General features: G+C 57.6%; 1 protein-coding gene and 1 long non-coding RNA gene across 4 annotated transcripts in view; one reads left to right on the forward strand and one right to left on the reverse strand.

Annotated features, from left to right (window-relative positions):
* Positions 1-2,103: 2,103 nt before the first annotated feature.
* Positions 2,104-13,513, reverse strand: part of SYT2 (synaptotagmin 2) — an 84,588-nt gene continuing 73,178 nt past the window's right edge. For 2 of the 3 annotated variants that reach the window (XM_036864364.1, XM_036864356.1), the window contains exons 2-9: positions 8,684-8,871; positions 7,657-7,823; positions 6,687-6,806; positions 6,310-6,477; positions 5,970-6,137; positions 4,948-5,065; positions 4,092-4,225; positions 2,104-3,433 (exon numbers count right to left, since the gene is read on the reverse strand). In XM_036864364.1, coding sequence (XP_036720259.1) covers positions 3,227-3,433; positions 4,092-4,225; positions 4,948-5,065; positions 5,970-6,137; positions 6,310-6,477; positions 6,687-6,806; positions 7,657-7,823; positions 8,684-8,855 — 1,254 coding nt within the window. In that variant the 5' untranslated portion in view covers positions 8,856-8,871 and the 3' untranslated portion in view covers positions 2,104-3,226. Of the gene's footprint in view, positions 3,434-4,091; positions 4,226-4,947; positions 5,066-5,969; positions 6,138-6,309; positions 6,478-6,686; positions 6,807-7,656; positions 8,182-8,683; positions 8,872-13,513 lie in introns of those variants that run through there. The other variant, XM_036864345.1, reaches the window with a different exon arrangement.
* Positions 4,236-7,866, forward strand: LOC118901244. The gene is made up of 7 exons (XR_005021309.1): positions 4,236-4,389; positions 4,758-5,003; positions 5,994-6,128; positions 6,394-6,472; positions 6,561-6,734; positions 6,996-7,052; positions 7,754-7,866. It is a non-coding gene; the product is annotated as an uncharacterized LOC118901244 (long non-coding RNA).

Genomic DNA, 13,513 nt, shown 5'->3' on the forward strand with positions numbered 1-13,513 from the left:
GCTTAAAAATATATTCTTGTGTCTTCAAGTCACAGTGTCCCCCTTCCCAATATTGCAGCTCAAAGAACGGGTAGAATTCTGGTGACCTGTCCCTGGCCCCCTGAGACTAGGGGTGAGGGCGAGGCAGAAGTGGTCACAGCACGGACGGCAGGGCAGCCTGAGTTTTGGGTGAGTCCCAAACAGCGCCTAGGAGGGACTTACTTACACTTTGAAAGTATTGGTTATCTGAAATTCAAATTTAACTTGGTGCCCTGCATTTTTATTTGCCAAATCTGGCAACCATGTTGGGGGGCTGAGGGTCACCACGATCAGGCCTGGGGACCCTCCCGTCTGCCACCACCCAGGGCTCTGAGGTGGGAAGGGGGATGGAGCGGAGGGACACCCAGGGACAGCCTCTCTGTGGGGCTGGGGGAAACAGAAGCCAGACACGCGGGGGACGGGACGCCCTCCCTCCCCAACCCCAGGGGCGGCCCCCCCGGTTCGCTCACCCACCACCTCCCACCGCAGGGTTGGCGGGGGAGCTGCAGCGACCCCCCCCCCGCCCCCCTCTCTCTCGCTGAAGCCCTGGGCCAGCAAGGTCATCCCAAACCGACTCTAGAAGCACAAGCTACACATGGTTCCTGGGAAGTAAAAAGACCAGGCCTGAGGCTGCGTGAATCCCTGCTGTCCCTTCCCCCAGCCGAGTGCCCCGGAACGTCACTTCCCATCCGGCCCGGCACCGGTCACTCATCATCTGGGGCTTCACCCAGCTTCCCCCAGCCCTCAGCTTCCGCGGCCAAAGTCCGAAAACATGCCCAGAGCCCTGGCAGAGTTGGTTCCACTCTGGAATGATTATTCAAGGAGAAAGGAGGAAACAGAGCTTTCTGGCCTCACCTCCAGTTTCTGGGTGGCACTGGGTTTCGTTTTTCATGGTTTCAGTCCCTTTGTAAAAATCGCTTCTACTTTCCTCTCTGCAATAGACTTTGGGAGTGAAAACACGCAGCCTGGAGGCCTCCGGAACCCCTCGTAGCCGACCTTAATTCTGTCCCACTTAGGGCAGGACCCCGACACCCCAGAAACAGGCCTGGTGGCAGTGAAGGTGCTCTGTGGACAGGGTGAGAACCCTCAGGTGCAGGACACTTCGGACCGTCCGTGTGTTTCCCTACCTAGTTTGTGGGCCCGGTAGATGCCGTCTGCTCAGACGGCTCCTCTGAGGCAGGGGCCCAGCCAGGACCGGCCGGAACCCAGGAGAGCACTGCTCCCCGCCCGGGTCCCCTCGGCTCCGCACTGGTGCCCGCACTCAATCTCCCAGCCCCTGAGGCTGCCCACTCGGGGTGGGCCCAGAGCCGTAATCCAGCCGCATCTCCGGGCCCAGGACCCCCAGAGCAGCAGATGTGCTGCAGGATCCTCTCTCCTTCCCGCCGGGAGACAGGCGAGTCCCGGGCTCGGGAGGGTGGATGAGAATCCCAGGTGGTGGAAGGTGGTCGGGAAGGTGGAGGGTGAGAAGTCAGCTCTGTGGCCCGGGGGAGGCTGGGGGGGAGGGGCCCTGAGGAAGCACCAAATCCCATAGCTCTGCAGGGCGGCATCCAGGCCGGGACGGCCCGCTGTGGTCCCCCCGGTCCTGAAGCCTCACTCTTGTCCTACAGCCCGGGCCCTAGGACCAGCCCCCAGTCTTCGTCAGGTCCCACGTTCTCGGCATCAAGTGAAGAGTGACTTCCCGAGGACCAAGGGCCACGAGCAAGGCTGGGCCCCACTTCCCAGCTGCTCCCGGAGGAGGCGGCGGCTTCTCAGCACCTGCCCGGCCGGCCGGGAAACGCAGCCCGGCAGGAACACAACGCCTGCTCCCTTCTGACGGTAAAAGAGACGTCCCTCTGCCTCAGGTGCCCGCAGACGCCAGGGTGGCCGGATGGGGTGGGAAGTGCCGCCACGTGTGCTGGGAAAGAGGCGCAGCTCCGGGTCTGGGAAGCCGTGAGTGTTGTGCGCCGGGGAGACAGCCAGGGCCTGCGGCTGCAGAGACAAGGGCGGCCGAGGGGGGCCGGGGGCAGGCGGCCGGCCTCTGGCCACAGGGGCCAGATGCTCTCGCCCAGGCTGCAGGTTTGGAAGGAGACTCGGTGCAAACTGGACTAACGTATATATGGCTTTTTATCAATGCTGGGGACACGAGGTGAGCAGGGAATGAGCACAAGTGACCGCGGGGCAGAACCCGGCCCATGTCCTCTGCCACCGTTCGGAGTGGCCGCCCTGCTCCTCGGGATTCACAGGAAGTCCCTCAGGAATGCTAGGAGGGGCCTCCCCGCAGGGCCCCTGGGAAAGCTCGGCCAGCTGTGCACTGCCCTCCCCTTCTTACCTGGACCTCAGGGGAACTAGGGACCCGTAAACCTTCCTTTTCAAGCCCTCTGGCTCTGGACAGATACCGTGTCTTCAGACAGCGCTGCTCCACTTTGATTACGGGAGAAGCACAGGCGGGAGGGGAAGAGATGCCAGTGACTGTCGTCTCCCGTCCTAGAAAGGGAGCCGGCCTCTGGGTCTCCCACCGCAAGGGCGAAGGTCCGGCAGTTTCATTTTGGCCTTTCTGGGAGACGGGTCTTCTGTTTCTTTGCGGCTTGACCTCACCCGTCAGCAAGGTGAGGTCGCGGGACTGACAGTCCCCGTTCGAGTCCAGCCAATCTAGCCTGTAGCTCAGGTCTGTGGTGTCCCGGGAAGCCCCCGGCAGCGGGAGGAGGCCCACGCCGGCATCGGGGTTTGGTCCCGGCTCTGCACAAGCCAGTCTCCCCGTCTCGCCTCCCAAACAGCCACTCGCACGCAGTGTCCGAGCAGGGTTCTAAGGCCTCTGCTCCCGCACGGCACCCGCCCACGGCCCTCCACGGGCACAGAGGGTGCCCACACGCGCACGGTCGCTGGTTGCTTCCGTCGGGAATCGGGAGGTGCTGCCACTCCGTTGGTCCGGAACGCTCAGAAAACAGAAAATGCCGCCGAGAGAGCCTCCCTCGGGGCGAGGCCTGGGTGGAGCTTTGGAGGAGGAGGGTGGCGGGCATGCAGCGAGGGAGCTCCCCGGGCGACGACGGGCCAGGCTTCTCTCACCTCCGGGGGGCCCTCCTCAGCCGCCGTCGGAGGGAAGGGGTCTGTAGAAAGAGGGCGAGGGCGGAGAAACGAGGGCAGGGCCGCGCACAGGTGGGCGGGGACGCCTCGAGGGCTGCCCAGCTGAGGTAGCGGCGGCTCTGGAGCGCGGCTGCGCGGGCCGCGGCCCCTACTTGTTCTTGCCCAGCAGCGCATCCACCTCCTCCTCGGGCTTGAGCGAGTGCCACTGGGCGATGGGCCGGCGGGGGTTGGCCAGCATGTCGGACCAGTGCCGCAGCTCCGTGCCCGTGGCGTTGCTGCCCATGAAGATCTTGCCGATGGCCTCGTTCTTGCCCAGCTTGTCGTAGTCCAGCACGGTGACCACCACCTGGACTCTCTGCAGGAGGCGGGGAGGAGGGGGAGTGGGCAGGAGAAGGGGGCCGGCGACCCAGCCCCCTCCCAGCCCCTCCCTCCCCAGCCCCAACCGAGAGCGCCACACGGAGGCGGGCCTGCGCCTTTGACGCATCCTTCGCTTCCGCCAACGACTGAACACAGGCCCCCGGCAGCGTGCTGAGCGCCTGGGAGCAGAAGAGCAGACGCATCCCCGCAAGGTGACAAAGGTGACGCCCGAGAGGCCAGCACGAGGCACCTCGGGACCTCGGAGGGAGTGACTCCCAGCGGGGCAGTTAGGGCAGGCTTCACGGAGGAAGTGACGGGAACTGGGCGGTGCAGGCTGAGGGCCTCCCCAGGCGGAGAGGAGAGGAGAGGAGAGGAGCCCAGGCAGGAGAGCAGCTGGGTCGGCGGGGAGGGAGGGCGGGGGGGGGGGGCAGCAGGGGCAGGTGGGCGGCCGCCGCCTCGCCACACACACCGCCCTGCCACCGACCTCGAGGCCCAAAGGCAGTATCTGCGCGCAGTTCCTGCTCACCTCCCCGGAGGAGGGGCGGTCTGGGAAGCGCCCGGGACGGAAGCCCCAGGGCGGTGGCCGTCTGTCTGTCTGTGGTGGTCAGTGGGTAAGTAAGTCACCCGCCCCGCGTCCACCCCTGCCAGCCCAGCACCTGGATCTGCTCGAAGGGGATCTCGAAGCTGAAGGACTCGTTGAAGTACGGGTTCAGGGTCTTCTTCTTCACGGTCGTCTTCTTCTTCTTGAGCCTCTTGCCGTTCTGCATCAGGTGGATCTTCACGTAGGGGTCTGTGGGGAGGCAGCCGGCCAGGCCCTGAGCACGCGCCCGGCCCGCCAGCCCAGGGACAGCAGAGCCAGCTTCCGGGCCAGGGCGGCCAGACGCTTCACCTCCGGGACCCGCCATGGCTGTGGCCGCCTGGAGCTCTGCTGGGACGGGCCTGTGCCGGCGCTCGGTGAGGAGCCAGGGGGCCACTTGGTGATGTCCTTCCTGGGCAGGGGCACGTCAGCGACCCACCCCCTCCCATCCTCCCGACCTTGTCGATGAGCCACGAGGCCCAGAGAAGGGAACCCATCTGCCCGAGGTCACACAGGGGCTCAGGGACGGAGCTGGGCTGGCGGGAACCTGAGCACTTCAGGAAGGCAGGGCAGTCGCCCCCCAGCCCCGCCCGGAGCCCCTTCCAAGGCAGAGCCGCCCCCATCTCCCCCTGCAGAAGGTCCCGGGCGCGGACGGAGGGCCTGCGTCGGGCCAAGCCCTCCCACCGCCTGCCCTTCCCTGTCCCTGCCTCACATGGGAGTGACGTCCCTGACCCCTTCCCTCCAGGGCCCACAGGGAGAGCAGCGGAAAGGCAGCTCTCAGCGGGGCTCCCGCCCCGTCTTGCCCTGAGGACCCAAAGCCGCCCAGACAGCCTGTGTGCCCCGCGTGTCTGAGGCCTGCTGTCCAGGTCCAAGGCTCTGGGCCGCGACCGGCTCGCAGGTGCCCCCCTGATGGCAGCCAGAAGCCCCGCACACACCTGAAAGGCCACCCACGTCCATCTTCTTGAGGTTCTTGGCCTCCAGGATGCAGACGGTGAGCTTCCCAGCCGTGGGCACGTAGCGCAACGAGGTGCAGATGTCACCCAGCTTCTCCGGCTGTCAGGGGAAGGGGACGCGGTCAGCACAGCAGCGCCTGTGTCCAGCACGGCTGACCCCCTCGGGGCCTCAGGCCAGGGTCAGCACAGCCCCGGCCGCGACGAGTGGACACTGCAGAGCCGAGGACAGGCTGCTGGCGGCGTGGTGCCGAGGAGGCTCTGGACGGACGTGGGGTTTGTTGGGGCCCCTCCCCAGCCTGAGCAGACAGCGGAGGGGGACGAGGAGCAGACGTGGTACCCGAGGGCCATTTCCAAGGGCACTGGGAGCCCCCCTTCCTGATCACAGCCGTCCCACCCACAGAGTGAGCTGTAGCCTTCAAAGCCCTTGGCATCCCTTTCCTTGTGTTAGTGTCACAGGGCAAGGACCTTGTGACTAGTAAGAGAGGGGAGCGATTTGGCACTGGGGCTCCTGGGCCTGAGAGCTCAGCCAACGCCACGGCACAGTCGAAGCTTCTCAGAGGTGGGCCTCGGGGCCCAGGCTGACCACCCCACCCACACCCCAGTTGGGGTGCTGACCCTTCCTCCGCGCGACCTGAGCCCCGAGGTGAGGAAGGACACGCCTCACATACAGGGACTCGGCCAACACACTTGGCTGGTGCTTGGAAGGGATGGTGGCTAAATGGAGGCTTTGGTACACAGTAGGTGCTCAATAAATATTTGGTGGGTGAGTGAGTGAGTGCTGTAGCAGTTTCTAGGAAGACAAGCCCCCCTTGCTGATGTGGGCTTTCCCTGTGGGTGAATGAGGTCCCCACGTGGGTCACTGGCCCTAAGTGGGCCCAGAGCCGCGGGAGAAACAAGAGCGACGTGTCCTGTCCACCTGAGGTGCCCCGCCAGGTGGCTGATCCTCGTCTGCAGAGACAAAGCCGGGGGCGTGGGGCGGACCCTCCAAGCTCTCCCGCCCTCACCTCCTCCTTCTCTCCGCCCTGCAGGTCCCTCCACTCCTCGATGGGCTGCCCCAGGTCCACGGTGTTCATGGGCACCTTCACCTCCCCGATGATGTCGTGTTTGGAGAAGCGGTCAAAGTCATAGATGGCCATCACCAGGGTCTTGCCCCCCAGCTCCTGGTACGGCACCTGCAGGGCACAGGCAGGATGGAGGGGTCAGGGCAGCTCGGGGCCTCTGGGGGCCCTGCAGGACGCCTGCCGAGTCTGCGGACACCCGGGCTCGGGTCCGGGCCGAGCTGGTTCTGGGCCTCAGCTACAGCCCAGGACCAGGGGAAGGTCCGCAGCAGGCCCAGCCCGTCACCTTGAAGGTGAAGGTCTCGTTGAAGGCGGGGTTCAGCGTCTTCCGATGGACTTTGGTCTCATATTTCTTCTTCTTGTCTGGAAGGAGGAAGACCTTGACGTAAGGGTCCGAGGTGCCGCCCATGTCCAGGGCGGGCAGTTCCGCGGCCTGCAGGATGCCCACGGTGAGCTGTGGAGAGAGTGGGCGCCGGGTCAGCCCCGAGGGGGCGGGTGGGTGCCAGACAGGAAGTTGGTCTCCACCTCCCTCCCCAGGGAATCGGAATAAGATGGGGGAGACGGTCGCCGAGGGGTGACTGGTCTGCCCGAGGAGGGCGGCCCGTGGACGGCCTGAGCACAGCCCTTCCCTGGAGCCCTGGGGGCCGCCCCCGCCCCGCACACCTGGTTGGCCTGGAAGTCGTAGTCCAGGGAGAACTGCAGCTTCCCCAGGTTCTCCGGCTCCTTCTCCTCCTCCCCCTCGCCTTCTCCCTCCGTCAGGCCCGTCTCGGCGTCGTCCTCGTCCTGGGGGGCTGAGGAGGGGAGGGAGGGTCAAGGGAGAGAAGGCGGGGAGCCACCCCCGTGCAGACCCCGACCCAGAGCTGGGGGGGCTCCGTCGGGCCCCGCTTCCCCTCAGCCCCCAGCCCGGCCCGGATGCCACGCGGCTTCTTGAGTGGCGGAGCCTCGCTGCGATCCCCGGCCCCCCCACCCCAGTGCAGGCCACCACGTGGGCAGCACGTACCAGGCGTGCAGTCCGGGCGTCCAGGCCAGGTGAGTCCACAGGTGGGAGGAGAAGGGAGAAAGTGGTAAGAAAATCTGGCAGCTCAGACCAGCTGCGTGGCGGGGCCGGGGCCCCCACAGGCTCACACGCACACACACGTCCACGTGCATGCTCACACACGCTCTCACACACGTGCGCACGCGCAGACTCAAAGGCCACGGCCCCTGGCTGACCTCCTGAGATCAGCCCTCCTTCCTCCCTCCACACTGATTCCTTGAGCAAGAAATTCCTCCCAGAACAAACATGGGGAAAGTGAGGCGCCCAGGGCCTCTGCAAACTTAAAAGGAGACACGGGTACATCAGGGCCTCTTCCAGGCTGACGCCCTGCTCCCTGAAAGACGGGGAGAAAAGCCACGTCCTTGTGGACTAGAGACGGACCCACGGGGCCCCACGATGGGACGTGGTCCAGCAGCCCTGCCGGCGGGAAACCAGGTCACACGATGGTGGCTTCCTGGTGGGCGGGGGTCCCTCTTCCCAGCATTTTGTCCCAACGGCCTCCTTTCGGGTCAATCAGGGACAGGCCCTGCTGACCTGAGTGAGCCCTTCCCACCCGGAAAGCATCGAGGGGCCTCCGGTCTCCCGGCCCCCGCCTACCTGGCCGCCCTTCATGTCCTTCATGTTCATGGCGTTCTTGGCGCCCTTGCCCTTCTCCTTCTTGTTCTTCTTCTTCTTACAGCAGCACTTCTTGCAGATGCAGAAGCAGCAGGTGAGGAGCAGGAGGCCCAGGAGCACCGCGATGGCGACCAGCGCCCAGCGGGGGACTGCCCACGGGGACACCGGGGTCAGCGGTGCCCTCCTGTAGCCCCGACCCCTCGGTGATTGACAGAAGACTGGGTAGGGGCCCGGCCCCCTTTCCACACCCTGCGTTGTAAACCCACAAGTGGTGTGCACGTAAGTTGCACACTTTGGTGGCCGCCCCAGTGGGGACAGCCTGTGACAGGGACAGCAGCCAGGCACACACCACGGGGACCCCATCTGGGCTCTGCTGAGATCTGACAACTTTGATCCTTGGAACTGCGGCTCACACGAAGGATGGGATGGTCCTCATTCAGACCCCGGTGGGGGAGGAAGGCCTGGCCCTCAGGCGCAGTCCTGAGAGGGCTGAGCCTGTGCCAGGAGGCCGGGCTCCAGAGGGGCCGCGGGTTTGGGGGAGTACAGGGAGGGGCGGGCCGGCCGGGGCTGCTCTCTGAGGTGCTGAAGCACCGCCTCCCACCAGTGGGGCTGCTCCCCGAATCCGGACCTCTGGTTTCTCCCCACAGCCTTTACCAGAAATCCAGGAAGCAGTAGGGGGTTTTATTTTCTACCTTGCAAAATAAAGTAGTTTTAAAGTGTGACTGGGAAACTTGAATAATGATTTCTGTTTCATAATTTTTTATCTTCTTTTGGTTCCATCTTTTGACAGATTTCTAAGTATAACAACATTTTTTCCCCCAGGGAGGTTAGGGCACATAAACCCCCTTGTTCCCTTCATTAGTGCCAGACCACACTGCCCCCCATTCCTGAAGGGGATCCCCAAATAATCCAGCCTCGAGTCCAAACTTTAGGAAAGATCGCGGCTGTCAGTCACACCCCCATGGTACCCTCCAACCCCTGCCCCCAGGCCGCACACAGGGACACTCACGAGGGAACTTGACCATCTCATTGAAGAATCGGTCCTTCACCGTGGCAAACCCGTACCCCTTGCCCTCCCTGGCGCCTCCGCTCTCGGTGGAGTTGTCCACGGGCCCAGCAGGCATGGTGGTGGTGGCGGGAGCCACCATGGGCTCCTGGTTCCTCTTGAAGATGTTCCTCATGGTGGCAGAGGGACGGCTATGGGTGAAGGGGGCAGGATGAGCATCCCACAAGCCCAAGTGCAGACGGCTCTGCCCATGGGCCAGGAGAGGCTCTTCCAAAAGCTAAAGACTGTTGTTTATGAATAAAGGCCACTACAACAAACCCACAGCAAACATCATTCTCAATGGTGAAAAAATTAAAGAATTTCCTTTAAGATCAGGAACAAGACAAGGATGTCCACTCTTGCCACTATTATTCAACACAGTTTTGGAAGTCCTAGCCATGGCAATCAATCACAGAAGAAAAAGAAATAAAAGGAATACAAATTGGAAAAGAAGTAGTAAAACTGTCACTGTTTGCAGATGACATGATACTATACATAGAAAATCCTAACGATGCAACCAGAAAACTACTAGAGCTCAATGAATTTGGTAAAGTAGCAGCATACAAAATTAATACACAGAAATCTCTTGCATTCCTATATACTAACAAACAATGAAAGATCAGAAAGAGAAATCAAGGAAACAATCCCATTTACCATAGCATCAAAAAGAATAAAATACCTAGGAATAAACCTACCTAAGGAGGCAAAAGATCTGTACTCAGAAAACTGTAAGACACTGATGAAAGAAATCAAAGATGACACAAATAGAGAGATATACCATGTTCTTGGATGGGAAGAATCAATATTGTCAAAATGACTATACTACCCAAAGCAATCTACAGATTCAATGCAATCCCAGTCATATTACCAATAGTGCTGTTGTTCACAGAAATAGAACAAAATATTTCACAATTTGTATGGAAACACAAAAGACCCCGAATAGCCAAAGCAATCTTGAGAAAGAAAAACAGAGCTGGAGGAATCAGGCTCCCTGACTTCAGACTATACTACAAAGCTACAGTAATCAAGACAGTATGGTACTGGCACAAAAACAGAAATACAGATCAACGGAACAGAATAAAGAGCCCAGAAATAAACCCACACACCTGTGGTAAATTAATCTATGACAAAGGAGGCAAGAATATACAAGGAGAAAAGACAGTCTCTTCAATAAGTGGTGCTGGGAAAACTGGACAGCTACACGTAAAAGAATGAAATTAGAACATTCTCTAACACCGTACACAAAAATAAACTCAAAATGGATTAAAGACCTAAATGTAAGACGATACTGTAAAACTCTTAGCGGAAAACAGGCAGAACACTCTTTGCAATAAATTGCAGCAATATTTTCTTTGATCCACCTCCTAGAGGAATGAAAATAAAAATAAACAAATGGGACCTAATTAAACTTTAAGGCTTTTGCACAGCAAAGGAAACTATAAACAAAACCAAAAGACAACCCACAGAATGAGAGAAAATATTTGCAAATGAAGCAACCAACAAGGGATTAATCTCCAAAATATACAAACAGCTCATGCAGCTCAATATCAAAAACAAAAAAAAACAAAAAAAAACCCAATCAAAAACTGGGGTTAAGATCTAGATAGATAGACATTTCTCCAAAGAAGGCATACAGATGGCCAACAAACACATGAAAAGATGCTCAACATCACTAATTATTAGAGAAATGCAAATCAAAACTACAATGAGCTATCACCTCACACAGGTCAGAATGGCCATCATCAAAAAATCTACAAACAATAATGCTGGAGAAGGTGTGGAGAGAAGGGAACCCTCCTACAATATTGGTGGGAATGTCAATTGATACAGCCACTATGGAGAACAGTATGGAGGTTCCTTAAAAAACTAAAAACAGAACTACCATATGACCCAGCAATCCCACTACTGGGCATATACCTGGAGAAAATCATAATTTGAAAAGATACATGCACCCCAATGTTCACTGCAGCATTCTTTACAATAGCCAGGACATGGAAGCAACCTAAATGTCCATCAACAGATGAATGGATAAAGAAGATGTGGTACATATATACAATGGAATATTACTCAGCCATAAAAAAAACCCCAAAATAATGCCATTCACAGCAACATGGATGGACCTAGAGATTGTCATACTGAGTGAAGTCAGACAGAGAAAGACAAGTATCATATGATATCACTTATATGTGGAATCTTAAAAAATGGTACAAATGAACTTATTTACAGAACAGAAATAGAGTCACAAATGTAGAAAACAAACTTATGGTTAACAGGGGGGAAGGGGGGGTGGGATGAATTGGGAGATTGTGATTGATATATACACACTACTATATATAAAATAGATAACTAATAATAACCTACTGTATAGCACAGGGACTGCTCAATACTCTGTAATGACCTATATGGGAGAAGAATCTAAAAAGAGTGGATATGTGTATATTTATAACAGATTCACTCTGCTGTACAGCAGAAACTAACACATTGTAAATCAACTATACTCCAATAAAAATTAATTAAAAAAAAGACTGTATTAGCCGGGACTTCCCTGGTGGCTCAGTGGTTAAGAATCCACCTGCCAAGGCAGGGGACACAAGTTTGAGCCCTGGTCTGGGAAGATCCCACATGCCGCGGAGCAACTAAGCCCGCGAGCGACAACTACTGAAGCCCGTGTGCCTACAGCCCGTGCTCCGCAACAAAGAGAAGCCACTGAAATGAGAAGCCTGCGCACGGCAATGAAGAGTAGCCCCCGCTCGCTGCAACTAGAGAAAGCCCGCACGCAGCAACGAAGACCCAACACAGCTAAAAATAAATAAATAAAATTCAAAAATATATATATATATATATGAGTCCCTGTTTTAAAAAAAATAAATAAGAATAAAATTTTTAAAAGACTGTATTAGTCGTAATCCCTTTACGTCCCAGGGTACTTCCGGCAGTAGCGACACTGGTGACGCAGCGACCACAGGGCCACCAGTCGCTCCTCCCCATAGTCACGCACCAGCCCCGTTTCACAGACGCAGGAACGGAGGCCCAGGGCCTAGGCGGCCCCCGCCACTTAGCTCACAAGCCCTGGAATTGAGGTTCCAACCAGTCACCTGACCCGAGAGCCTGCAAAAGCACGCTTTCCTGTATCTGGCCGCACCCAAGCACATCACCCAGCGAAGGAGCAAGGTTGCAGCGAGGACTCCCGAGCCACCTCCTGCCTGCGTGACAGCACCCGGCACCCCCGCCCTCCTCATCTCCGTGCCTCAGGCTCCCTCCGCACCCACCCAGGGTGGGTTTCAATCTCTCCTCCAGGAAGACGGCACCCAAGTCCACCCCCGGAGCCCCTTCCTCCCCGGGGTGTCGGGGTCCCTCGCCAGTCCTGCCCCCTCTAAACAGCGGCACATCAACCTCCTACTCAAACCAGGGCTGCCCATTAATAACAAAAGTCATCCAGGTTTACGGGGGACGGAAAGAGACTAAGGGAGACATTCCCCATAATCCTACCTTCCAGAGATAACACAGGTTAGCGTCCTTGGAGAATCTTATAACAGTATTTTCTTCTGAGGGTGTTTTACATGTTGAGATCATACTATATATAATCGGGTATTCTGCCCTTTTTTCACATAAAATTTTGTCACAAGCATTTTCCTTTATCATTAAAAACTTCCTTTGTTGTCAAGTAGCTAAATAATACCCTGCTACATGGTAGTACTGTATTTGATACTTAGATGGTTTGCAAGCTCCTGCTGGTAAAAGTATTATTGTGATGGTCTTCATTTAAGGTAATGTTCTTACGAGTTTTTAAACTCTGCTCCCCCAACCCTCCCCTCCCCACCGAGCTATTTCTGCTTCTCAAAATGGGGGTACGAGCCCCCTCTGCAGGCCCTGTGAGGTCAGACGCAGGCAACGTCAGCACCCCTCTGCCCGGCGCACGGTGGGAGCCCAGGGGGTGTCCGGACGGCAGCGCACACCTGCGGTGCTCCAGGTCATGGGACAAACAGCACATCTCCTAGAAGCACCAAACACACAGCAGGACGCAAACAGCAAAGGCAGAAGCGAGGCTCTTCTCACTGTGCTTCTCCCTACGCTCAGAGCTCTTCGGAGGGCAAGTTTCAGGGGCCCTGAAGCTCCACCCCTGCTCTAAGAACCTGAGTGCTCGCCCCGGAGCCAGTGTGGCCGGCACGAGCCGCCCTGACCACACGGCGATGCAGACGCATTCTCCCCGCTCACACTCGCCGAGCAGTTTAGCAAGCTCTTGTTACGTGCTGGGTAAACTAGCCTTGATCCTAAAACTCATCTCGAAAGGGAAGGTGGAGCCCGCCGGGCCTCGGGGGCTCAGCCCCCATCTCCCTCACCCCCACCTCACTGTCCAGGATTCCGCGGTCCGACTCTAAGAGGGCTTAATTGAGATGCAATTCACATCCATTCAATTCACTCATTTAACGTGTTCAGTTTGGTGGTTTTTAGTATACTTACAGGGTTGTGCAACCACCACCACGATCTAATTTTAGACCATTTTCACCAAAAAGAAGCCCCACTTCATTATCAGTCACTCCCCATTCCCACCCTCCTCCCAGCCCCGGGCAACCACTGACCTATCTGTACAGATTCCCCTATTCTGACTTTTCATACAAATGAATCATATGATAGGTGGCCTTGGTGTTCAGCTTCTCCCACAGAGCGTAGTGTCCTCAAGGGTCATCCATGTGGTAACAGGCGTCAGCACTTCATTCCTCTCTATGGCTGAGTAGTATTCCACTGCCTAGATAACACATTTTACTTCTCCATTCATCAATTTATGGACACGGG

The sequence above is a fragment of the Balaenoptera musculus genome, chromosome 1 (assembly GCF_009873245.2).
Source record: "Balaenoptera musculus isolate JJ_BM4_2016_0621 chromosome 1, mBalMus1.pri.v3, whole genome shotgun sequence".
Classification (NCBI taxonomy): Eukaryota; Metazoa; Chordata; class Mammalia; order Artiodactyla; family Balaenopteridae; genus Balaenoptera; species Balaenoptera musculus.